The 25,368-nt window shown below is 40.7% G+C and overlaps 1 protein-coding gene across 7 annotated transcripts in view; it reads right to left on the reverse strand.

Annotated features, from left to right (window-relative positions):
• DAPK1 (death associated protein kinase 1) overlaps nucleotides 1-25,368 on the reverse strand; it is a 136,631-nt gene that overhangs the window by 46,435 nt on the left and 64,828 nt on the right. For 6 of the 7 annotated variants that reach the window (XR_006281258.1, XM_038401325.2, XM_038401327.2 and 3 more), the window contains exons 3-10: nucleotides 24,773-24,994; nucleotides 8,795-8,933; nucleotides 7,117-7,246; nucleotides 6,764-6,812; nucleotides 6,650-6,676; nucleotides 6,015-6,167; nucleotides 5,820-5,865; nucleotides 1,612-1,701 (exon numbers count right to left, since the gene is read on the reverse strand). Coding sequence is in view for 6 of the 7 variants with exons in the window: in XM_038401325.2 (XP_038257253.1) it covers nucleotides 1,612-1,701; nucleotides 5,820-5,865; nucleotides 6,015-6,167; nucleotides 6,650-6,676; nucleotides 6,764-6,812; nucleotides 7,117-7,246; nucleotides 8,795-8,933; nucleotides 24,773-24,994 (856 nt within the window). In the remaining variant the exon portion in view is untranslated. Of the gene's footprint in view, nucleotides 1-1,611; nucleotides 1,702-5,819; nucleotides 5,866-6,014; nucleotides 6,168-6,649; nucleotides 6,677-6,763; nucleotides 6,813-7,116; nucleotides 7,247-7,641; nucleotides 7,749-8,794; nucleotides 8,934-24,772; nucleotides 24,995-25,368 lie in introns of those variants that run through there. The other variant, XM_043514290.1, reaches the window with a different exon arrangement.

Consider the following 25,368-nt stretch of genomic DNA (forward strand, 5'->3'; position numbering starts at 1 on the left):
GCTCACAAAAGCTCAAATAGATTTGTTAGTCTCTAAGGTGCCACAAGTACTCCTTTTCTATTTACGCGTTGGGTTTCACCTGTACTGGTAATAAAAACAGACTTGTCCGTTTCAGTAGAACACCAACGGGTAGCAAACATTTGATTTAAACATTTTTCTATGCAAATAAACAAAAAAAGTTACCTGTACTAAATTCCCCTTGCTCAGGCCATACATTTAATGAAAATACTTCTATGAATGAGTTTCATTTTAAAAACACACAATTTCCACAATTTAATTTGGACCTAAATTACCCAACAGTGTTCCTTTAAATGTTACATTATACAAAAGGATGAAGATGTCTACACACTGCTTCTTCTTAGACACCAAAGAAGACTGACATTTCTCATGCAATTTAAGCTTCACAAGCACACTTGATCCCACCTAAACCAGACACTGAATCTTGGCAAACAGATTTCTGAGGCCAGATATTCAGTATTTTTTTCTATTGCTTAAGCCAGAGAGAAAAATCCTATTTCTTGACTTCTATTCCAAAGAAGGAACTTCTCTTTTATAATTCATGCATCCCATTGCTGACTCTCATTTAACTCTGGTATCATGGTACATAGATTTCTTCTGCTACATCCCTTCCTTTCCTTGCTTCAAATGCAGGTCTCTCAGTATGTGTGGTGAAGAAATGAAGTTCTCTCCTTTGCTGATTCTACTCCTGACACATACCCATACTCTGCCAATTCCACGCCCAGTTTCGGTTCAGAAGCGAGGCTCACGCAAGTCTTTCAAGGTGTAGAGCCTTGGACTGTAATGTGTGTGTGGCAGGAACTAAATTTTTGCTCCCCCCTCCCACTTTTGACCAACTCCAGTTGTTTCCTGTTCATTTTTTTTTTTTTTTTTTAAAGACTAGCCTCTTTGCATATTTACACTGCCATGCACACCTATAACATTTGCCATGACATTAGAATCATACAAATAAATACAATAAAATATAAATGCTTTTCAAATTGTAAATATGTACTCTTGTTATTTGACTGTCTTGATAATACATAAAAACAGAGGGGTAGCTGTGTTAGTCTGGATCTGTAAAAGCAGCCAAGAGTCCTGTGGCACCTTATAGACTAACAGACGTATTGGAGCATAAGCTTTCGTGGGTGAATACCCACTTCGTCGGATGCATGTATTCACCCATGAAAGCTTACGCTCCAATATATCTGTTAGTCTATAAGGTGCCACAGGACTCTGCCTCTTATATAAAAACAGTTTATATAAAATGAATACAGCTCAATGCACAATAATTTAAGTATTCATACTCAGTTCAGTAATGAACAGAATTTCTCTTTAGCTTTTTAAACTACATCCCCACAGCCACAGCATCTAAGTGCCTACAAATGTACTCCAAGTCAACACAAGAAGCGGGTTCTCCTTCCTCTTCCCCCATACTGCGAAGACTTTGATTGGTACGAAAGTGTATTTTCTGTTTTTAATGAAGTTTCAGATTGTAAACTTCATCTGAGCAAAAAAGCAATACAATTAACAATATTTCACTTGTGTTTATCCTCAGGAGAGGATGACATTACATTCATCACCAGCTTTATGAAGATTTGCTAAATAACTTACTTTCCATTTTCTTCGTGCTGCAAACTTTTTGAATTTCTCCATATTTACTGCAGATGCTTTTCTGCTAAGGGCTTGTTGGGTATCCTTGGGCTATGAGGAAAAGAGGCAAAAAAAGGTATTTTTAAATATCCCCCAATTATGTTACTGCTTTCACAAAATCATCTTCCTGCTGTACAATTTTAACTCCAACTAAACAATTATCTGAGGTTGCAAAGACAGTGAAGTTCACAGCATTGTAGTAAAGCATACAAAAAGGCACCATTCTAATATGCAAGACCTAGCAGAGTGTGCAGTCAGTATCCTTGAAGAAAGCAGCAGGCACTCCAGGAAGCCACACCTGTAGAAATGTCATGTGATTCAAAGAGTTAGGGTCTTTATGCACATAAATCATCCCTCTTTTTTCCTTAAGTTGTAGTTTAAAAAACTCCCAAAACCCTAAATTCCACCTCATTGTGTCGTAAAGACAGATTATGAATACAGTGCTGACTAGCACCATACACAAACAATTGTACAACCTTATTCATACCAGAGAGGCATTAAATTATCACCTCTAAACATTAATTACAAGTATCAGTATCGTTAATTATTTTGTTGCTGACTGCCTTAGCAGAAAGATCCAGCTAATGAGCTTAGTCAGAGTAGCTGACTGCTCTATTAATTTGAAAGATCTTTCCAGAGTAATAAGGTAGCAAGTTTCAAAAGAAAGTTAACTGTTTTGTAAACCATTTGATTTTTTTTAATCTTTAACCTAGGACTTCTATCTCTCAGGCAGAGACCCCTCCCCGATCCTGGTGTACCAGTAAAGACCTGTTTTCTGTAAGGATTTCCTGGTTGATTGTAAATGCAGCACAGGTTTTGTTCTGCTTTCAGGATAATCAATTTGGTATCCAACATCTCCCATTTCATTTCACTAGTTTACAAATCAAGTCCCAGCTACAACTGCAATGGGCTCTATTGCCGCATGCCACCTCTCAGGGATTATCTATATGACGTTTTAATGTGCGGCAAGTGTGAATCTACAGCCCTCTTGCTGGCAGCCCACTAAGTGGCAGTGTAGACCCTGCTGCCGTGAACTAGAAGTTTCATAGTGTGCTTTAGGTCAACGTGTACTATAGAACTTTTAGTGTGTGGCAGCAGGGATCACTGGCCACTTAGTGCACAGCAGGCTGATGCGCTGTAGATTTACACTTGAGTAGGCACTCCATACAGACAAGCTCTCAGAGTGAACATGAGCACCAACCCTCAGATGAGTGCATCTTTGTATTTTGTCAGGGGTGGCCAACCTGAGCCTGAGAAGGAGCCAGCATTTACCAATGTACATTGCCAAAGAGCCACAGTAATATGTCAGAAGCCCCCGATCCACTCCCCAGCGCCTCCTGCCCGCCAGCAGCCCTCACCAATCAGCACCTACTCTCCCCTCCCCCTGCAATCAGCTGTTTCACATGCGCAGGAGGCTATGGGGGGGGGGAGGAGAGAGGGCATGGCAGGCTCAGAGGAAAGGGCAGAGCAGGGGGTTGAGCAGTGAGCACCCCCCAGCACATTAGAAAGTTAGCATCTATAGCTCCAGCCCTGGAATCCGTGCCTAGGTAAGGAGCTGCATATTAACCTCTGAAGAGCCGCATGCGGCTCCGGAGCCACAGTTTGGCCACCCCTGCATTAAGTGATCAGGCATGCTCTGTGATTAGGAAGGCCCCAAATACCAGTGTACGATCTAGCTTAACAGGAAGATGTGGCTGGGGCTCATATGGAACAGGGGTGCTAGATTGTTATTTTTTTAACTAGTGGGCAAATGGTGGCAGGAGGACGAGATAGCTAGAAAATCAGGACGTTCAGGCTATCAGATTAACTTCTTCTCTTGTGCCAGGAGCTGGAAAACGTGAACCAGAGTAACTACATTAATATAAAACTGCTTAAGTACAATTTCAAACAGCTTAAGTGTGTGTACATTTAGAGTTCCTACTAGTGTAACTAAACAGATTTACTCACTCTACCTGAAGCAGTGACATTTTTCAGTAGTTTTTTGCCACAATATGCAGATTTGGGTTGACAAAGCCATTTTGCAAATTTATATCAATTTTGGCTGTTTTGGTCAAAACTTTTTCAGAAATCTCAAACTGAAATGTTTCAGTTTTTTGGGTTATAGTCCCAAAGAGACTTCACTGCCACTCAGAGAACTGTAGTGGTATGGAGGTGACCACCTTATACCCAATATCCCAGTGGTTGGAGCACTCACCGGCTTTTTGAGAGATTCAGGTTTGAATCCCCAATTTGAAGCAGGGATTTGAACCCAGGACTCCTTACTCCCAGGTGAGTGCACTAACACCTGAACTATAAGTATTCTGGGGTGTCTGTCTCACAATCTCTCCTGTTGAAGCTGTTTCACATTAAATAAATAATTAGGTGTTTCTTTGGGGAGGGGGGAGAGAATGACTCTATAGTCTGGTAGTTAGGGCACTCAGCTGGGAGACACCCATATTCCAGTCCCTGCTCCAATGAATACGTAATAATTTATACAAAGTAGAATATCTTTTAATAGGAGATACTGAGAGACACCCTCCCCACAACTGTTAATATTTTAGTGATTAGGGCACTCACCTGGGATAGATGAGACCTGAACTCAAGTCCCTGCACCAGAGTGGGGATTCAAACCCGCATCTTCCACATCTTAGGTATAAAGGAGGCAACACCACTACCTTGCTTTTGTGAATCTAGCCCTTTATTGCCAAAATTCCTTTGCTTTATTAAATAAAAAGGGTCAAATGACCAAAATGGAAACAAAATGTTTAATTTCAGGTTGAACAAAAGATTTTGTTCAATCCAAAACTATTTTGTTTTGAGACTGCCAGGGACCTGAAAAAAATGGTTATTTGCACAGCTCTAACTCTAGAGCAAAAAAAATCAGTACTAAACCAACTGTTGAAGGGTAGTTATACTGTGAAGAGACTTCGTAAGAACATCTCAGAGAAGTTCTGGTTCAATGATTTGCAGATGAAATGCATATAGTTAACAAGCAGAGATTTTTTCCCCTCTCCTAACTGTCAGCCTTGCAAACTCAACCAAGTACCTTGAGAACCAAGATGCTTCTTGTACATCATCATGACCCACAATAAAAGTTCTGCAAGCCAGAATATTTTCTTAGTGACATTTCCATCACTCCACTGCTTTTACTGGCTTTGCATAGGTATAAACTGACTGGAACTTAATGCATTATTATTGATTGTGCATAAAAAGGAACAGAATCTAGCTCACTTCCAATTAGGAATGCTGGCTCTGCAGGGCTAATAGCAGTATGCACTTATTTTGTCCCTCTTCATTTAATTCACAAAAGGAAGTAGACAGGACGGAATTTATGCAGGGAACAGATCTAGTGAACAAAGTGCAATTTTTACTTATTCTTCAGAGCACCACTGGATTTTAAATAAGATCTAACAGATTATTATACAGCAGTGTGCTAGATGAGGCTCCCAGGAGTTCCTTGTTGAAATTATGCCACCAGTGAATGTTGGGATCCAGGTCCTCTCTGGATACTGCTAAATCAAGTCTTCCGGAGATGACAAGTGGCAGGGGAAGGAAAAATTTTATTTTAATTTTTCAAAACCACACTCTTAGAAATGGGCCAGATTGCACCAAGTGGCCTGTATGATCAAAAAAGGCCAGATGCCATATTCTCCCCCTTGTGACCTAGATCTCTCTCTCCCCTGTGGAAAAGATGACACCATATCTTAGAAAACCCTACTCAAGCCAAGTATTAATTGGGAAAGAAGCGGATCAGTCCCAGCAGTTCCCTTCTCAGCCCAATTAGGGAGCGAGGAAAAGACATGGCTCTCCTTAGCTCAGTCATCATTTAGCCACACTTAAAAAAGGATTTGAAAAGGTTAGGAAAAGGGAGAAACTGGATTTGATTCAGAAAATGTACCTTTGTTGGTACACTCTTTCCTGAACATGTCTCCCTCTGACCAAACATAACGGTCATCTGAATAATGGGCTACAGTACCTGCCCATCACTACCATGAACAGAACATAACTTAATTAAGTCTATAGCCAATATGCAGCATCCTTCCATTTAGCTTTGCAAACAGCAATATTTATTAAGTGGGAACACCACTTTATGCATTCTAGTTTTCATGAAGTAGCTGAATAAGCATAAGTATACATACCAGAGAATGATAAACAAAAGAGAATATAAAGTGAGTTCCTTATACACTAACCTTGATCCAGGGATGCTGCAAGCTATCTAGAATTGTCATTCTTTTCCTTTAAATGGGAGAAAAAAAATACTCCTATTACTTTGTTGACTCTAGCAGATCATATTTAACTAACGAGCACAAATACAGAATACAAATTGAACCAGAATATGTAATTCAGGATACCACAGCACAAACACAGGAACAGAAGTAACTCACTTTGGATCCTTAACTAGAAGTCTTCTTATAAAATCTTTAGCTAGGGCACTGGTATTACTGAAGAATTCTTCCTCAAAGTCATAATCCACAGCAGATATGTTTGTTAATGTTTCTTGTTTTGTTTCTCCAAGAAATGGTGATACACCACTTAGGCTGTTAAAAGTAAGATTGGACACAGTACATATTATATGCTACATGCCATTTCATCCCTGCAAGATCTGACGAGGAAATGCAAAAGAGGCTTTCTGCTTTAAGAGTTCAGACGCATCTTAAAGATGACGATCTTACAAAGACAAAAGCTGTGATTTAACTTCAGAGAATTAAAATTAATGTCACTTTGGAACACTGCCTAATCATCTAAACAAGGCTTCCATCCCATTATCTCAGCACTGACTCTTAGCTATTCTTTTAACAATTATGCTATAGCTTTTTTTTTTTATTATTCAACTTCAATTAGGTGAAAATCATGTAGAATCAATGCAGTTTAAGTTAAGTGGCCATATGCTATGTATTTGTCTTACTGACATCAAAAATACACCAAACAATTGAAAGCCAAGAGGACAGAATCAGAACATAATGTTAGAACAAAAAAATTAAATGTTCCCAAAGAATGATTTATGGATTTTGATACTTACAGGATGTAAGTTATTACACCGATGCTCCTGGAGAGAGAGAAAGGGAAAGAGTCAGAACAATAATACAATATATAATAACGACAACTACCATCTCGGAATGGTTCATTAACTTACCACATATCTGCCTCAAGACCAAGGGGTTCGTAGTTTACTATTTCAGGAGCTAAGAGAGAATGAATAGTATGTGAAGTATATAAGCAAACAAAGATGCAAACAGCAGTTTTATTTAATTCTGACACCTTAAAAAACACTGATTTATAACCTGCAATGTCTTTATAATAGAAAATCTTTTACAATGATACAACCAAGTTACTGCTGAGGAATATGGTGTACTTTACAAAATCTCAAAATGTCATTTACTGCACACAAATTCCGTAAATCATAGCTAAGTTGAGACATGCCATATGCATGGTTTCATAGGCGTAAGGAAAAGAAAACAATATACAAGGCAAACAATATATACTCACCAACAAACTCTGGTGTTCCAAAGATATTTTTAAACTCATTTCCAAAGTCAATTTTGTGTGCTAAGCCAAAGTCAATAATTTTGATGCGGGGCTTTGGTACATTTCTATCCAGCAGCATTATGTTTTCAGGCTTTCAAAACAAAAACAAAAAACAAAAAAGATTTCATAATATGCACAGGCTACAAGGAAAGGCACTTAAATACGTGTTTCAGTCTCTTGGCCTTGTCTTAAAAATATACGTGTTACCTAGAGAAGCCACATTAGCTAAAACATGCTAATCCACGTTAAAATCCTAAAGTGAAACCCTGGCTCCATTAAAGTCAATGCAAAACGCTCACTGATTTGTGGGGTGACAGGACTTTACCTTTAGTGTAGACACTGCAGTTGTAGGTTAAACAAATGTTAGCTGGTTGAGGTAAACCCCTGGCTCTCCTCTACCTGGGACAGCTAACATGTTAAAACTACAGCTTCCTCTGATATACTAGGATTTTAACATGTGTTAGCTAGCACATGTTAAAAATTCACCTTTGTTTCCATAGCGTAGACATGGCCATTACTTTCAGGAGGACTTCAGCACCTCTTTAAATACCTTCCTTGAATTGAGATGCCTTCCTGATTTGGGGCCTATATACCTCCACAATCCAAAATCAAGAAGAAATATCAAAATGCTCAACACATGAAAATATTGTTGACTACGAAAAGAGAAAGCTAGTAAAATAATATTAAAAAAAATTCAACATATTAAAGGAGTTCGCATATGCAAAAATACATAGACATTTCTCACATAATATTACTTTTCTCTTTTCACTGACAAATTGATCTGAAACAGTCTTTTCATTTTTTGGAAATTGCTACCTGTTTCACAACCATCCCTGACAGTAAATAATTTTGTCGTCTTGTTTCGGTTTAAAGAAATGCAGATCTTTTGAGTTTGCATTAGATGCATGGAATGCAAACAGACAGAATAATTTTCCAGTTCAGAATGTTGCATCAAAATTAAAGTAGGGTAAAAATTTTTGTCGGAAACTTTTTTTTTGGGGGGGGGGGGGGGGGGAGAGGCAGGCACCAAAAATGGAAATTTGACATAAAAATTTTTGCAAATGCGTGTCAGTTTTGCCAAATTGTTCACGTAGAAAAAAAAAATTTTTCTGGGGAAAAAAAAAAGTCAAAGCATTTTGTGTCAAGGTTTTTTTTATTTGAAATGACCTATTTTGAAATTTCCTTAAATTTTATTTTAAAATCATAAAAAATTGCTTGAAATTTAAATGAGATGTTTTCTTTGACCTCAAATGATTTGATTTGTTCTTCTGATTTTTCAGAATTGCCAGTGAACTGAAAAATTGATTATTTGCACAGCTCTAATCAAGGCCACATCCACACTACATACAATTCCTAACCTGACATAGGTTTCAAGATCATTCTTGAAAACTGTTTCCAGGATATTGCTTTGTTGGTAACTGCCAGTCTGTGTAAATGCGGGGAAAGCATTTTTTGCTTTTTAAATAAAAGACGGTTGGAAAACATTACTTTTCAGCTGCGTTCTCTCCCTTATCTACATAGGCTGGCCAATCACATTTTCAAGATGTGATCTGTATTACAACTGAAGATTTTTTTCTGGTAGCGTAATCAGGACTTTAAGGGGGTTGCTTACAGTGCCCCAAATTATCTGTCCACCCACCTTGAGATCAAAATGGGCAATCTGCAGAGAGTGGAGATAGTAAACACCATTAAGGATTTGTTTGAGAAATTCTGTGGCCTCCTCCTCAGTCAGAGATTCCTTTTCGGCTAAAAAATCAAAGAGCTCTCCACCTGCAACACTGAGAGAAGAGGTGCGGGGGTTATTGGCAAGAACATTTTAGCTTATTGATTTTTGTAGCTTAACTGTTCTCACTGCCATCTTATAAAGCATCCAGCAGCTCTTAGTGACATTCATATCAAAACAGAACATGACAATTGGCATAATTTAATACCTACAAGATCAGTAAGACTTTTCTCCCCTCCTCCTGAGGATACAGCGGAGAGATTTTTTTTTTTTTTTTTTTTTTTAACAAGAACCTGTGCTGGCTTATATAGCTTAAATTAAAATATCCCATACATGCGTACACATCTTCACAGAAGTCAAAATTCAATGTTAAGGAAATATACTTGAACACATGTAACTGCTGGAGTAGATTGAAAATTAAACTATGTTTTAACATACACTAGCAGCAAAATGCTATGGAGAATAATAGATGATTCTTAGGATTAGAAGGTATCAAGATCAGGGTTTATTCAATCTGCAGTTAGCAGCAGCCCCAACATGCTTTATTTGCGCTCAGAGCATTCCAAAACACATTCCAATCCTTGATTTAATCTAGTGCATTAATCATTCATACTAAAACTGAACTCAAAACATGCCAAAGCACTTTTTACAGAGGAAAACAGAGTTCCTGTCCTCAAGGGCATACCATCTGAAGTGAGAGTTTTAGGTATATCAGCAGAAAAAAGACAAAAGGTCAGAAAGGATGTGTAGGAAATAGCAGCAAGATTTGGACATAGCTTGGATTTGAGGGAAGAGGGAAAGTAAGGAGTTGAAGATAATCCTCTTGTCATTTGAGGTAGAAGCCTGATCAACATGGATTGATGGTGATGTGCCCAGTGACTGAGAAGGGGGAGGCAAGATAAGGACTTAAATTCTGTTTTTTTACCTATTAATGTATCTGAACACCATTTTAAAAGTCTCCAAATTTCTCTCAGTTTGGGGATTCAAACTGAGACCATTGGTTGATCTGGTCACCTCTTGAATCTTAGGTTTCAGAGTAGCAGCCGTGTTAGTCTGTATTCGCAAAAAGAAAAGGAGCACTTGTGGCACCTTAGAGACTAACAAATTTATTAGAGCATAAGCTTTCGTGAGCTACAGCTCACTTCATCGGATGCATTTGGTGGAAAAAACAGAGGGGAGATTGATATACACACAGAGAGAACATGAAACAATGGGTTTATCATACACACTGTAAGGAGAGTGATCACTTAAGATAAGCCATCACCAGCAGCGGGGGGGGGGGGGGGGGGGGGGGGGGAAGGAGGAGGAAAACCTTTCATGGTGACAAGCAAGGTAGGCTATTTGCAGCAGTTAACAAGAATATCTGAGGAACAGTGGGGGGGGGTGGGGGGGGGAGAAATAACATGGGGAAATAGTTTTACTTTGTGTAATGACTCATCCATTCCCAGTCTCTATTCAAGCCTAAGTTAATTGTATCCAGTTTGCAAATTAATTCCAATTCAGCAGTCTCTCGTTGGAGTCTGTTTTTGAAGCTTTTTTGTTGAAGTATAGCCACTCTTAGGTCTGTGATCGAGTGACCAGAGAGATTGAAGTGTTCTCCAACTGGTTTTTGAATGTTATAATTCTTGACGTCTGATTTGTGTCCATTCATTCTTTTACGTAGAGACTGTCCAGTTTGGCCAATGTACATGGCAGAGGGGCATTGCTGGCACATGATGGCATATATCACATTGGTAGATGCGCAGGTGAACGAGCCTCTGATAGTGTGGCTGATGTGATTAGGCCCTATGATGGTGTGCCCTGAATAGATATGTGGACAGAGCTGGCAACGGGCTTTGTTGCGTTGGAGAGGTTTTAGTTGGGGGCTGAAGGTGATGGCTAGTAGCGTTCTGTTATTTTCTTTGTTGGGCCTGTCCTGTAGTAGGTGACTTCTGGGTACCCTTCTGGCTCTGTCAATCTGTTTCTTCACTTCAGCAGATGGGTATTGTAGTTGTAGGAATGCATGACAGAGATCTTGTAGGTGTTTGTCTCTGTCTGAGGGGTTGGAGCAAATGCGGTTATATCGTAGAGCTTGGCTGTAGACAATGGATCGTGTGGTATGATCTGGATGAAAGCTAGAGGCAGGTCTAAGCCAGCCCTGGTGACCCCATTAAAACAGGGTCCCAACCCACAGTTTGAGAACCGCTAGGCTAGACCATAACTTTAGAGAGAGTGTTTAAGGACCCCTGGGCTATTTTCACATACCTTCCTTGAGCAATAGGCACCGGTGGGTGCTCTGGGGTTCAAACATCCATGGAGAAAAACAGGAGGTGCTCGGCACTCACCAGCCACAGTGGTTCCTCTCCAGGGCTTGCGGTCCGATCAGCTGTTTGGCGGAGGGCTGCTGGGAAGCATTTGGCGGAGGGGGCGGAGAGAAGGGAGTCATGGGCGGATAGGCCTTGGGGAAGGGAGCAGGGGTGGGAAGGAGTCTCCCACTATGGGCAGACATGCACGCACTTTGAGCTAGATCAGTGGCAAGTCTGCAACAGCACGGGCTTGGGCTAGCTGTCCGAGTACAATCCCACTCCAAGCCCCTGGGTGGCTAGCCCGAGCTGCTGCAGCCACACTGCTATTTTTAGTATGCTAGCTTAAGCACAGCTAGCATGCGTCTGTCTACTCACCCTAAGAAGTGCCCTCCCAGCTGTAGTGGAGATGTCCCCATAGTCTTCTATCATAAATATGAGGGAAATATTTAGGAACACACTAAACTTCCACCAATGTTTGCTTGCATTGGAGTGCCTCTTGGTCTCCTCTACAGTCTCATCTTACTCCCACAGACTTCTACTGACAACACAAGATAAACAAGTCTCCTCTACAGTCACATACTTCCTATTTATTTCAACTGGTATTTTAATTATACCTATAGCTGCATAACTTACTGCTATTCCTACAGATGGCTGCAAAACTGATCAATTTCACAGTTTCATTTAGGGCAATAGGTAACGTAAGATGCCATCCCCAAAGTGTACTTCTGTTCAAGATTCCAAATATGTATGGACTTTATAACTAGAGCCGAGTGAAACTGAAAAAAAAAAAAACCCCAAAAAAACACCCCTACAAAATTTCATGGCAAAATTTTTCGCCATTGTGGAATTTCACACCCCCAAAATTTAGACTCTGTGAAATTTCAGGAGACTATGTTTTCTTTAGGGGATTGCAGCACATGAAAAAAAGCCATACTTACCAGAAATATTATTGTGAATTGTTAATTGCAGGAGGTAGCCACAGGGTGGTGGGCCTATTCTGGAGAGGTGGCATGGATTAGTTGATTGAGAAGAGGACTGGAAACCAGGAACTGTTGAGCGTTAGTCTCACCTATCTGCCAATGATTAGCTTTAGCAATATTTTTAATATAATTAATTATTTTAAACCTCTCAACACCAACGTGAGTTAAACAAAATCCCCCGCCCTATTTTTTATACCAATCTGGAAACTGAGGCCTATGGAGGTTAAAGGCCAGATTTTTAAAGGTATTTAGGTGTCTAGAGATGCAGATAGGTGCCTAATGGGAATTTCTAAATTGCCTAGGTTCCTGATCCACACTGAAATAGGTGAGCCAGGCACTTAAGTGCTTTCAAAAATTCCACTAGGTGCTTACCTGCATCTCTACATGCCTAAACAGCCCCACTACAAGGCAGTGTCAGAATGAGGATTAAATCTCAGGCTGCCTGAATCATGGTAACAGGGCTAGCTATCCCTTTGACCCCTCTCTGGTCTCTCCGAGTGCACTCTCAGTTGTTAGGCCTTTTGCCTACATTTGTTCTGGGGTGGAATCCTTCAATTCTTCCTCTCCTAGACTGGTTCTTGGTCTACAGACCCCTGGGTATCAACCATGATTTCTCAGCAAATCCAACTGGACTTGGCACCTGCCAGACTTCCCGACAGGAGCTACAACTAGCAGTTAATACAGTGATCAGATAGCATTCCTACAAGAAAATATTGTTTAATCTTAACAAAAGAAAGACTGTAAAGCGTAAGAGAAAGGATTTTAAAGCAAAACCATCTATATGCTTATCTACCTAACCTAAGATTTCCCATCCCCCCGAAAGCTTAGGAAGGCCCAACTGCTTCATACCCCCTTCTGCAGGACCTCTGTCAGCCTGGTTCTCTCAAACACTCTCTAACACTCTTGAGAGTGGTTTTTTTAACTGTTAGCATCCTTTTGATGTTTTAGACACTTAACCTTTGCAAAACAGCTGCGTAACTCTGACTCTAGATGGAAAGTAGCATCTTCACATTAATAGCTCAGCATCAGTTCTTAGCCGCCTTGAAATATTTACCAGGAACATACTCCTCTACAGTCATTGTGTTGCCTTTCTGCTAGTTTCCTAACAGCCTTATGAGTATTATACTAAAAGCACAAAATGCCTAAAGTGCATTCCAATAACCCATTATAGCTATACAGTAACTATTCTCAATCAGGTCTCTCTCACATACTCAAATCACAAATCCATCCCACATCCTTCACACCTCCACTCCCAGTTCCATGCCTAATTCACTAGACCAAAGGTGCCCAACCTACTGTACACAGAGAGCACCAGAATATTTCATAAGGCCTGCAGCTTGCTTCAACCCAAGATACGAATTGCCATTTCATTAATGTTTTGTCATCATGTTTACATCATTTTAGTTTACAAAAGTGTGTAACTAGACTACACTGTACACAGAGACAACCTATCTAAATACTTATGAAACAAGCTGAACTTGTAATACAAATCAATACAGGTGACTTTAAATCTTATAAAAATATGTAGAATCTGTTTGGCCCACATGAGGTTGTGCTAAGGTTTATGTGGCCCTTCGGTGTAATAAGGTTGGGCACTACTGCACTAGACCATAATGTCCCCCACATTAGTCACAATCCGTGTCTCATTCATCCTACTAGTAAAATTCTGACTTCTAATACTGTTCTTCAGCCACACAACAGCAGCTCATCAGGTATGTATGTACAGGAACTGTAGTGGTATGTTAAATAAGTCAAGCACATTCTAGCCTGTGCTCAACTTTAAAAAGGTAAAACTAAACAGTGTCAATTCCCATTGCAATTCTTCAGCACATGGCCCCAACCCAGTAAAGCACTGAAGTACGTGCTTAACTTCAAGCACGTGAGTAGTCACAATGAAGTCAGGAGGCGGAGGGCAACACAGCACACCATCACCTAAAACTGACCTCCCCACTTCCTCTTTCAGATTCCTTACAAATCAAGCTGGTTAGTTTTAGCTTCATTACGATGCCCTAGCATGCACCATGTTGAGCTGAAGCCAGTTGACGTGATTTAGGAGAACTGGAAGGTAAATAAAAAGGGTTTGCTTTGAAGTTGCAATGTGATTAATGTCCCTATTAGCCTCACTAATCTGGACTGTTCAGCACATTTTGCTCAAGCAGATGGAATTTTAAGATTTTATTTTTAGTTCACCTGTAAGCAAGAAGAATTGCTGCAAGTATCCACAGAGGTTCATGAAGCTAGTGCTCAGCAGCGTGACAGTAACCAGTGACCTGATAAAAATTGCTTCCTGAAGGTAGTACAGATAAATTATCAGGCACTGTATTTTGGTCTTTTTATACAGACTCTCAGAGCTTCTGTACACAGTATTTACACAATGCCTGCAATATATTCTCTGCTCATTTTCTCTTTTTTCCTAGCTGCTGATTGAAGTTGCTGGATAACTTCAGAGTTGCTCACTTGTGTGCTAACAACTCCGATTAGCAGAATGAGTGTGACTGCTATCCACAGACTCTACACAATGACAATTCAGATTAACAGGGTAACTAAATTAAATTCAAGTCACATCTAAATTCCATTACTGTTAAAATAAACTACAAAATCTTCTCACCTTTATAGTCACCCTAACACAACGACTTTCCTTGAAGCACTATACTTTTCTTCATTCCTACATAAAACCTTTCAGTTTACACATAATACAAGAATATTCAGAGCATACTATGAAAGCAGAACGCATTCGGTGCAGTTATATATTTCTAGGAATTCCTGTAATGCAGTGTTTTGTTGTTTTGTATTATATTATATCCAAGCACCAAACCATTTTTATATTAATCCTACATTCTAGAATGTTTTGTGCAACCGTTTTCACAAGTTCATAGCAAAGTCAACCTCTATTTCTTCTTTTGGGTTTTCCCACAATTTGTGTGAATAGAATTAGTTAACAGTAACTGGGCTATTACAAAAGATATTTCTATAAACATTTATTGGCACAAGTATTGTCTGACCTTCCAACAGAATATTAAAAGTTAATTGTACAGATGTGTTTACATCAGGCAGGTTCTCCCTGTGGGAAAGGAACTGTATTGCACCTCTGGAGAACAACTAACTATGGATAATGTTTTTACAAGTTATCAGGCCTCCTTAACTATGATATGGGACTAATCACCAGCTCCCACAGGATATCATTATGAATTCTAAACATGGAGCTTGGAACCAATTAACTTTCAAAACTAGTGGCATCAACTCCTAATGTCTAAGCCACGTGCCATGCTGCTCATACTCCAAAATGAATTACATAATTAAAAGGTTTCAGAGTAGCAGCCGTGTTAGTCTGTATCTGCAAAAAAGAAAAAGGAGTACTTGTGGCACCTTAGAGACGAACAAATTTATTAGAGCATAAGCTTTCGTGAGCTACAGCTCACTTCACTGGATATGCAAAGTGAGCTGTAGCTCACGAAAGTTTATGCTCTAATAAATTTGTTCTTCTCTAAGGTGCCACAAGTACTCCTTTTCTTACAATTAAAAGGATCATCTGAGGATTTATGGTATGATGAAAAATAAACGTATTTGAAGAAACTTTAATTTTAAGCCCAATAGGTTTAAAAACAATCAAAGCTGCTTAGAACTGGAAATGGAGAGTGAATCAGGAAAGTTAGAAAAAATTCTTAAGCTGGTTGGGGCATTTTTTCAGGAGATTCAATTCGGTAATTTTTTTGGAATCGTACCAATCTGGGGATACGCCAATGTTAGAAAAGGAGTTCTGACCCAACAGATTTCCTTAGCTTGTTCCGTCGGCCTGTCTGATAGCAAAAATGTTTCTTCTAGGCTGTCAATATTTGGAGAAGTCTCAGGTAACTCCATGTTTCATTTTAGAATGGAGATCTTCATCCCAACACTGTCAAAATATCTCTACCTCTGCTTTATTGTACCTTCTAGATTTCTACATTGACTATTTCAGAGCAACCTTCTTGTGCTGTACTATTGTCAAGACAAAAAGCCCCTTCCTTTGATGAGACAGAGAGATTAGTGATGGACAAAGTAAAAAGGTTACAGTTTAAACAACGTTTTGAAGAAACAACATGGGAATTCATTGTTTTTGTTAAGTAACACAGAAATTCCATTATAAAGTAGAATTGGTCCCTATTCTTGTGTTCAGCTCCCAAAAGCGATTAAGCGAGCTTGACTAGTTGTGTTCTACAAATATTTACACACACACACACACACACACACACACACACACACACACACACACACGCTAATAAGGTTGCTACTCAACAGCAACTACTTACACCACCAACCAGCCCAGTTTCCAAAAAACACACCTAAACTGCACACTGGTGTTACCAATAGCTGTCGTCACATTCCCTCATATCAGGTGTGCTAACATAAATGCAGGCCAACAATTCCAGATGCTTCCATAACCTACAAACATTAACTCATAATAGGTATGCAAGAGTTCTCAGGGGAGAGTTCATCACTACCATTTTCATTCTTTCAAAATTAGATAGAAAGCCACTCAAGAGCACTCGCTGCCTTAATAAAAACCTCATGGTGAAACAATTAAAGGCAGCCGATAGTTACAGCCACCAAGACTTTTTTTTAAGCTTCATCTAAGGCCAAAGACAAGACCAGTACCATGAGGTTTCAGAGAGTTTGAAGAACTGGATGAGCTAGGTGAACTTCAGGCTGCTGGCTGTAAGTTAGTTCCTTACCTCTCACGATTAGTACGATGAAACAGGAATATAATGGGTCCACTACTAGTTGAGACTGCTAACTCAAGTAAGCAGTTACTGAAATCATCAGCATTCCTGAACATTGCATTTTTGATCCTCCACTTTTTAGGATAAGCAACTGAAATAATAGTAAGAAGGTGACAACTTTCTCTCAGTTCAAGAGAAAGTTTTATATGAAATCAGAAGTGCATGTTTATGTAAAAAAGTAGCTCTGACACTAAAATGTCTAAAGTCATCTGATTCCCCACTACAAGAAATTATTTCTCTCTCTCATCTTTAAAATAAATGTTCATACTTCAGATTTTTCATTTCATCCTATTCAGTTTGAAATTTTCTATAAAAATATCTTGGGGCTAACTTAATATTTTTTACTTGGAAACCACCTAAGATGTTCTCCCCAAACATCAGAAGGCAAAACATTTCTGCAGGAAAAGAGGCAGGAATGCATTATTTTATCCCTAACATTGCCGTGAAAGAGTCTTTGCCCCCAAAGAGCTTCCAATCTAAATGGAGAAATCAGATAAAGTGTGGGAAGGAAAACAAAGGCACCAAGAAACAAAGTGATGGATCCAAGGTCAGTGGAGAGGAGTCCAGGTAGCAGTAGCAGCAGAATGCGCTTGTGACAGAGCATAACCATTCTTCTGCTGTGTTTTATGCATTTTGCAGAGCCTGGAGCTATCCTATCCTCTTAATATCCAGAGTTGCTGGAAGTAGCCAAGTTCTACCAAGGAACAACAGAAACTGGCAAGTGAGGTGCAGCGGCTGGGGAGGAAGAGAACTGGACACAAAACTGTGAGCAGAAACTGACTTAGCTACCTGAGTGACAGGGAAAGAACAGCAGGCAGTTAACATTAGATTAGAAGGAGGAGGAGGATAGTTTCAGTTCATGCGTCAAACACAGGTATTTCTTGTAAGATTAATGGATGATGGGAGCCAGAGACTAGAAATTTTAGTAGTGTTCCCACTTGAGAAAACGTTTGCAGTCAATCATGAAAACTGATCAGAATGACAGAATAGAAATGAAACATCGCAGATTGGAAGATCCTCAAACAGATTTCTGATGTCGGTGAACATAGGTGCTGGAACTGCAGCACCCCTTGAAATGGTTTCCATTATATACAGGATTCAAAGTTTGGTTCAATGGCTCTCAGCACCCACACTATAAAAATTGTTCCAGCACCCCTATTAGTGAATAAGAACTAAATCTGGTATTGAAAAACATTTGCTTCAGATGGTTTTTGCAATACTATCCTGGAATTTTTATCCAGGTCAGCTTCATGATATGAAAATCAAGAATAGTCTATCCAAGACTGAAGAAATGTATGTTCAAAACAACGTTTTGGGAGGACAATGCCCATATATTTCTCTCAAGAAAATACAGCACTATCATGAACATATATATTTTATTTAATCTTTAGCTAACATACAACTGTAATGAGAGAATGGAATGCTGGAATTAGCCCCTCTATAGTCTATTGGCCATGTTAAAGAAATAGCTGATGAACAGTGCACAAGAATTATTTTAAAAGGGTACATCCTATTTCTAAAGGAGTTTGCATGCAATATTGCAATCCATTTGGTGAACCAAGAGGTGAAAATCAAAGTTAAACATCAGAAATGCCTCCTTGAGAATGCATGTTAAGTTATTGACAGCAACTAAAAAGATATCTGTACTGACATGCCTCCAGTGGATACTCCAGTTACATAAAGAATACAAATCAGAAATACTGATTTGTTGAAGTGCAGTGACGAGACAATATTTGCTTACTAATTTGAATGAGTGTTTCAGCTACTAAGAGATTGCAGCTAAACAAAAAACACTTCAGAAGTTATGGGCAGTGTTTTGTGGCTACTTTTTTGATTCAGGAATTATCTGTGTGAAAAGTAAAAACAGAAGATCACTTTAAAAAATGTTGGCATTAGATGTAACTTTATGGTGTCAATACAGATATTAAATAGTTTTTGTAAGATTACACCGGATATACAGTATTCTGATTCATCCCACAGCAATAGCTGAATATTGGTGTAAAATGAAAAGAACCATAGAATATCAGGGTTCGAAGGGATCTCAGGAGATCATCTAGTCCAAAACCCTGCTCAAAGCAGGATCAATCCCCAACTATCATCCCAGGCCTGACCTTTGTCAAGCCTGACCTTAAAAACCTCTAAAGAAGGTGATTCCACCACCTCCCTAGGTAATGCATTCCAGTGTTTCACTACCCTCCTAGTGAAAAAGTTTTTTCTAATATCCAACCTAAACCTCCCCCACTGCAACTTTAGACCATTACTCCTTAATCTGTCCTCTGCTACCACTGAGAACAGTCTAGATCCATCCTCTTTGGAACCCCCTTTCAGGTAGTTGAAAGCAGCTATCAAATCCCCCCTCATTCTTCTCTTCTGCAGACTAAATAATCTCAATTCCCTCAGCCTCTCCTCATAAATCATGTGTTCCAGTCCCCTAATCATTTTTGTTGCCCTCCGCTGGACGCTTTCCAATTTTTTCACATCTTTCTTGTAGTGTGGGGCCCAAAACTGGACACAATACTCCAGATGAGGCCTCACCAGTGTCGAATAGAGGGGAATGATCTCGTCCCTCGATCTGCTGGCAATGCCCCTATTTATACAACTCAAAATGCCATTGGCCTTCTTGGCAACAAGGGCACACTGTTGACTCAATGATTTCTGGAAGGTGAATTTAGATGCAGAGAGAAAATATAGTCAAACTGCCTAATAATGAGTAAAAGCTACCTCAGGATGGAGAGAGACAGGACAGAAGGCAAGTTTCAGTTTTGTTACTGGACTAGTTGTTTAAGCATAAACAATGTTAAAGGAGTATGTCCCTAAGAATAGGGATATCAAAACATTAAAGATGCACTTATATATAAGAGTACACTCCCGTTTATCCAAACCTTTCAGACAACCAGGTGTTCAGATAAACAGTCACGCTATTAATATAGGGCTACATATGGGACTATAAACTGCCTTTATTCACAGTCAGAGCGCCTCTTACTTCTAGAGTTGGCACTGCACTGATCTGCACCTCCAGCGCTCCCTTTGGCTGCTTTCATTATGCTGCACTGACTTAACCTTTATCTTCTGTGACTTAGTCCTCTGCCCAGGACACTTCTCCAGTCTTGTCCCTTTCCAGGGTACCAAGTATCCAATGAAATATCAACTTTGCTGTCAGTTCTCCCGCAGGACTTCTCCCACAAGAGCTTATCTCCTTCTCCAGGACTTCCCTCACAAAAGCCTGTCTTGCTCCCTGTAATTTTCTCTTTGCAGGAGAGCCCTGCCTTCTCTGCAGTCTCTCCCCACAATGGAGTTCCCTCAGGAGCTTTACAGACCCAGGGTGTCTAATGGCTCATCATCTACCTCTACCCTTTCTGGCCAGGAAAGGATCAATCACCCCACAGGCAGAGCATCTCTTTAATTGGGTTCCCCCCCCTCTGCAGGTGATGAGGGTTCATCCCATCACAGTTACACAATATGGATTTTGATAACTAGGATTTTCGACTAACTGGAATTATGCTGTATTTAAAAGTCTTTCCAGCATGACATTAAAAAATTCTATCTATTTACATTATAAATTGTTTTTCACAATATCTTCATGATATGGCTAATTACTAAAGCTTGCTCTCATAGCAATTACTATATTCAATTATTAAAGGGATTACTATCATTTCATCTTCTCCATTTTATTCCTGTAATTAAATAATTATATGTACTTTGTGATATTAAAATGAATTCAAAGTCAGACAGCTTTCTGAACCAGCAAGGCCAAATAGTAATTTCTAAGGAGGGAAGTGAAAAAACTTTCCCAATTGAAACAAAAAGAGGCTTTCTATGTAAGCAAAATATAATTAACTAAGTTGAGGGCTGGCTAGTTCCCCAAGTCCAACACTATCAGTCTTATAACATTCTTCTGAGTGGTCAATAGTTTTTTTCCCGACTAAGAAGTAAGAGCGCTCCCAGCAAGCCTACCACCCCCATTATCTCCTCAATAACATAGGTTTCGCTCAGAGGCCTGCAATGCAAGTACTGATCTGACCTCACCCTGCTTAGACGACAAGACTGAATGAGATCAAAATGGAAGAAGGCAATTTTAAGGATAATGAAGGTTATATTACATATATATTATATAGATAGAAAAATTCTCTTTCTAGAACTAATGTTAAATTTTTATGTAATTACATGAGTTTTCTGAAACATTACTTAAGTGTATTAATATAAAAAATTGAACTATAAACAAAAGCAATAGTGAATTTTGAGCCCTTATACAGTCTGTTATAATCCTATTAATAAAATAAGGACTTGTAACGGCTAGCTACTACATACAAAAAACAAATGACTCCACGTTGAAAATATCCTAGGAATTGAGAGAAGCAAACCAACTAGATTTTGCATACACACTTGCAAGCCTTCGGTCTTGCACTAGCAGGTTGGACATTTAAACTCCAAGTGTAAACAAATGAGTCTGTCAAACTATTTATGTTGAGTAGAGCTTAGCAATTACTCGGGAGAGGAATTGAAGTTGTCATAAATTCCAAAGGGTATAAAGTATAATGATATGGAAGTGAGTGGCCTTAGTTAATGCTAAAGTCCTTTCGTTAAACATGTTGCTCAGACATGTGAGAAGAGGACTTTAGCATCAATTAACACTGCTCAGTGGAATACTGGACACATTTATACTCCAGTATGACTTTTATCCTCGGCACCACGTAGCACTATTTCCCTGCACAAAGCACTGGTTCCCAACCTTTTGGGGCTCAGGACTCATTTGTACATACTGATGGCCTGTCATGGCCCAATAAATAGGCTAGGGAGGGGGTTGAGAGCACCTAGAGAGGGGAAGACCCTGGAGGAGAGGTAACGGAGTCCATCCCGCACTTAGCCTGTAGCGGTGGCTCCTGTTCCACGGGGCTGACTTGGCGACCTGGTGTACGGGGTTGCAGTGCTGCTCAGTTTTGGCCCAGGCTCCCTGATGGAGGATTGGGGACCAAATTCATGAGAATGGTGTTGCACCCTGATGCATGGGGTTGCAGCATCACTCATTCAAATTTGGCCTGGCTGGCTCTCCACTATCATGGACGGGTGGCTGGGCCAAATCTGAGCAGCGCTGTGACCCCATGCACCAGGCAGGTCACAATGCCCACAGCAGGGAGCCGAGCCAAGCCCAGCCAGCCCCATGGGACCAGAGCTGCAGGAGACACCCTTTGAAACATCCTTGGGATAGAATTTTGTGTCACAACTCAGGTGTTAAAATAGCTAGAGGAAGTGATAAATGACATCCCTGGAATAACAAGTCAGAAAAAATAAGTCACAGTACATTCACTCTGCATTGATGCAGCATTTAAGGGGTCTGGAAAAAGGGACAGATTGGTAGATCTTCCAATGCTAATTATAAATCTTCAAGAAGTTTTATCAGGCAAAATATTTGTAGAAACGAAGAGCTTACATTTTTTCACTCTTCTCCTCCTTAATTATCAATGCAGTGTAGACAGTGTAGACATAAATTAAAGCAGCTAAGATGATAAATACCAGACAGATAAGTAGAAGCATGGGTACCAATCATATGTAGGACAGCTGTAGATATGTTTCAACAAGTTTACTAGGATTTATAGTATATATAAATCATGAGAAATATCCGTGGGAATTCTGATCTTCTCTAACTTTGCTTCCTTCCTAAATCCCTATTGTTAACTTGTGTGTAGGTTAATGGGGGGGAAAAAAAAGCATTGTATACACCAGGGGTCTCAAACATACGGCCCTCAGGATTATTTTCTGCAGCCCGCCAGCTCCCCACGGCCACCCCAGCATTTACGAAGAGCGGCTCTGGCCCGGCGCGCACTGGGGGCAGGGCAGGCTCCCCGCCTGCCTGCCCTGCCCCCGCGCCTGTCTGGGAAGCGGCTGGGACCTGGGGGAGAGGGGGCACAGGAGTCTGTGTGTTGCCCTGGCCGCTCCTCCAGGTACCTCCCCCAAAGCTCCCATTGGCCGGGAATGGGGAACCGCAGCCAATGGGAGCTTTGGGAGAGATACTGGCCAATAGGAGCTTCAGGGGAGGTACCTGGAGGAGTGGCCAGGGCAACACACAGACCCCTTGTCCCCTCCCCCAGGTTCCGGCAGCTTCCCAGAGGAGCGCATGGGCAGGGCAGGCAAGGGGGAGCCTGCCCTGCCCTGCCCCGCCCCCGGTGCGCGCCAGGCCAGACCCGCCCCCAAACCCTTCCTGCAGCCGAACCCCCTGCCCCGAGTCCCCTGCTGCTCCCCGCACACCTCCTGCACCCCAACCCCCTGACCTGAGCCACCTGCCACACCCTGTACCCCGACCCCCTGGCCTGAGCCCCCTGACCACCCCTCCTGCATCCCAACCCCCTGCCCTGAGGCCCCGCACCCCTCTGAACATCTGGGGGGCAGGGAGGGGGTGGGGATTTCAGGGAATGGTTTGGAATGGGGGCAGGGAAAGGGTGGGAAGAGGCGGGGCCTCACAGAAGGGTTGGAGTGGGGGCGGGGCCAGGGCAGTGGGGTGGTCAGTAGTGCGGCCTTTGGGCCAATGTACTAGTCCTCATGGTCATTTGAGTTTGAGATCCCTGGTATACACAGTGTCCTAAAGTATACAAATATGAAAGAAGAGAAGGGGACAGTTTTTAGTGTACAAACTAGTAAGCAGAGAAACACAATCAGCACAAAAGGAAAAGAAAAACCAACATAATGACAAAACAGAACCCTGACCAAGATTCTGGTGCCAGTTTCAAATTGTGAGTAGTTGCTAGAGAGTTTCCACTACTATTTCTCCTGGGACAACCCAAATTTCAGCCTTTATGCCTTTGAAACGTAAGTGGAGGATTGGTGTACAGGCCTGCAATTAAACCTGTTTGTCATACTGATCAACTTTAAATAATGCCATAGCCTTGTTTTTAATACTACTTAGCATGAAACTGAATTTTGGCTAGAACTCCCCCATTTTCTCATGCTTCAGTAAAGCAAGAAGTGCTCAACACACACACACACACACACACACACACACACACACACACACACACACACACACAAATAAATACTAGTGCTATGCTGTGCTTCATGGGCGTGACCTAGAGCTTCACTTGTCCCAGCTAGTTCTGACTTCTTGTTCAGAGTAAATGGTGATTCTGGTAAACTGAGTCTGACCAATCCTGCAGTAGCACAGGCCATCGAAAGCGTACAAAGAATTGTTAGCCGCTGCTGCAAAGCACTTTTGGGGCCTTCCCTTAAAAGTGGTCTCTGTGTTTATCCTCTAAAACCTGAGAAGGAATTTTAAGAACTGAAAGGAACTATCCAAAACCATTTCTTACAAATGTATTTTGCCCCCATCCCACCCATTAATACTAGCCTTGCATGCAAGGTAAGAAGCATATCAAAGACAAATGCAGGAATATAAAAGCTCAGTTTGAGTTTAAACATTGCAGAATAGCAACATACATTGGGTAAATCCTGTTCAGTTATACAGATGTAAAAATGTGTCCAGTAGTGTTACTCTGAATTTACACTAATGCAGAAAAAAAATAATTAATCAAATCACCATCGAATTTGTTTCTTAAAATCTATGTATCTAACTGGAGATATGTAGGCTGACTGTTACCTTTGGATATCACCATAATCATAATGACTAAAGTAGCAAGTAGAAAGACCTACACTGGATCTATTGAACTGTGACTCTACCTCTGGATTTTGGGCAATCTATTTCACCAAAAATGAACTACTATGAGTTGCAAGTCTAACCTGGAATAAAGAGCTCTCAAAACACCAAGACTCGCCTGCATTTATACAGGAAGTTCATTAAGTCGTTACCACTCTGAAGGAAAGCCCCTACTTCCCAAACATAAAGACAATCTCCACCATGCCCCAAGCCCCTCAAGAGCTACTTACAGTTCCAGAATAAGAATAACATCTGTTTTGTTTTCATAAACATCATGCAGCGTGATCACATTGGGGTGCTGAATCTCTTTCAGTATGTTAACTTCTCGCTCAATGTCTTCTCTACTCACTCCCCGCCGGCTGGATTTTGTTCTCCGTTTCTTGATGAATTTTGCAGCATACTGTAGACCAGTGCTCTTCTCACGACATTTCTTCACTACAGCAAACTGCCCACTAAAAGAAGCAGGAAGAGAAGGGGGGGAAAATCTGATTCTAGGAATTGTAAAATTTGGGACAGTTTATATTTACTACTGCTGGAGGAAACTATTGTTGCTTTGAACTAACAAGTCAGCAAAAATGCATCATTGCTTTTTTGCACAATCCAGCACAACACATAAACAAAGCTACAGACGATAAGGAAGGAGGTGTTAAAATGTTTCTCACATACAGACTCAGACTAAGGTCAGAAGGGACCATCATGATCATCTAGTCCAGTGGTCAATCCTGGAATCTCTGACAGTCTATCGTAATATCTGGTCGCTAAAAGTCCGGCGGCACAGCGGGGCTAAGGCAGGCACCTTGCCTGCCCCGGCCCCACACCGCTCCTG

The sequence above is a fragment of the Dermochelys coriacea genome, chromosome 5, assembly GCF_009764565.3.
Source record: "Dermochelys coriacea isolate rDerCor1 chromosome 5, rDerCor1.pri.v4, whole genome shotgun sequence".
NCBI classification, from domain to species: Eukaryota; Metazoa; Chordata; order Testudines; family Dermochelyidae; genus Dermochelys; species Dermochelys coriacea.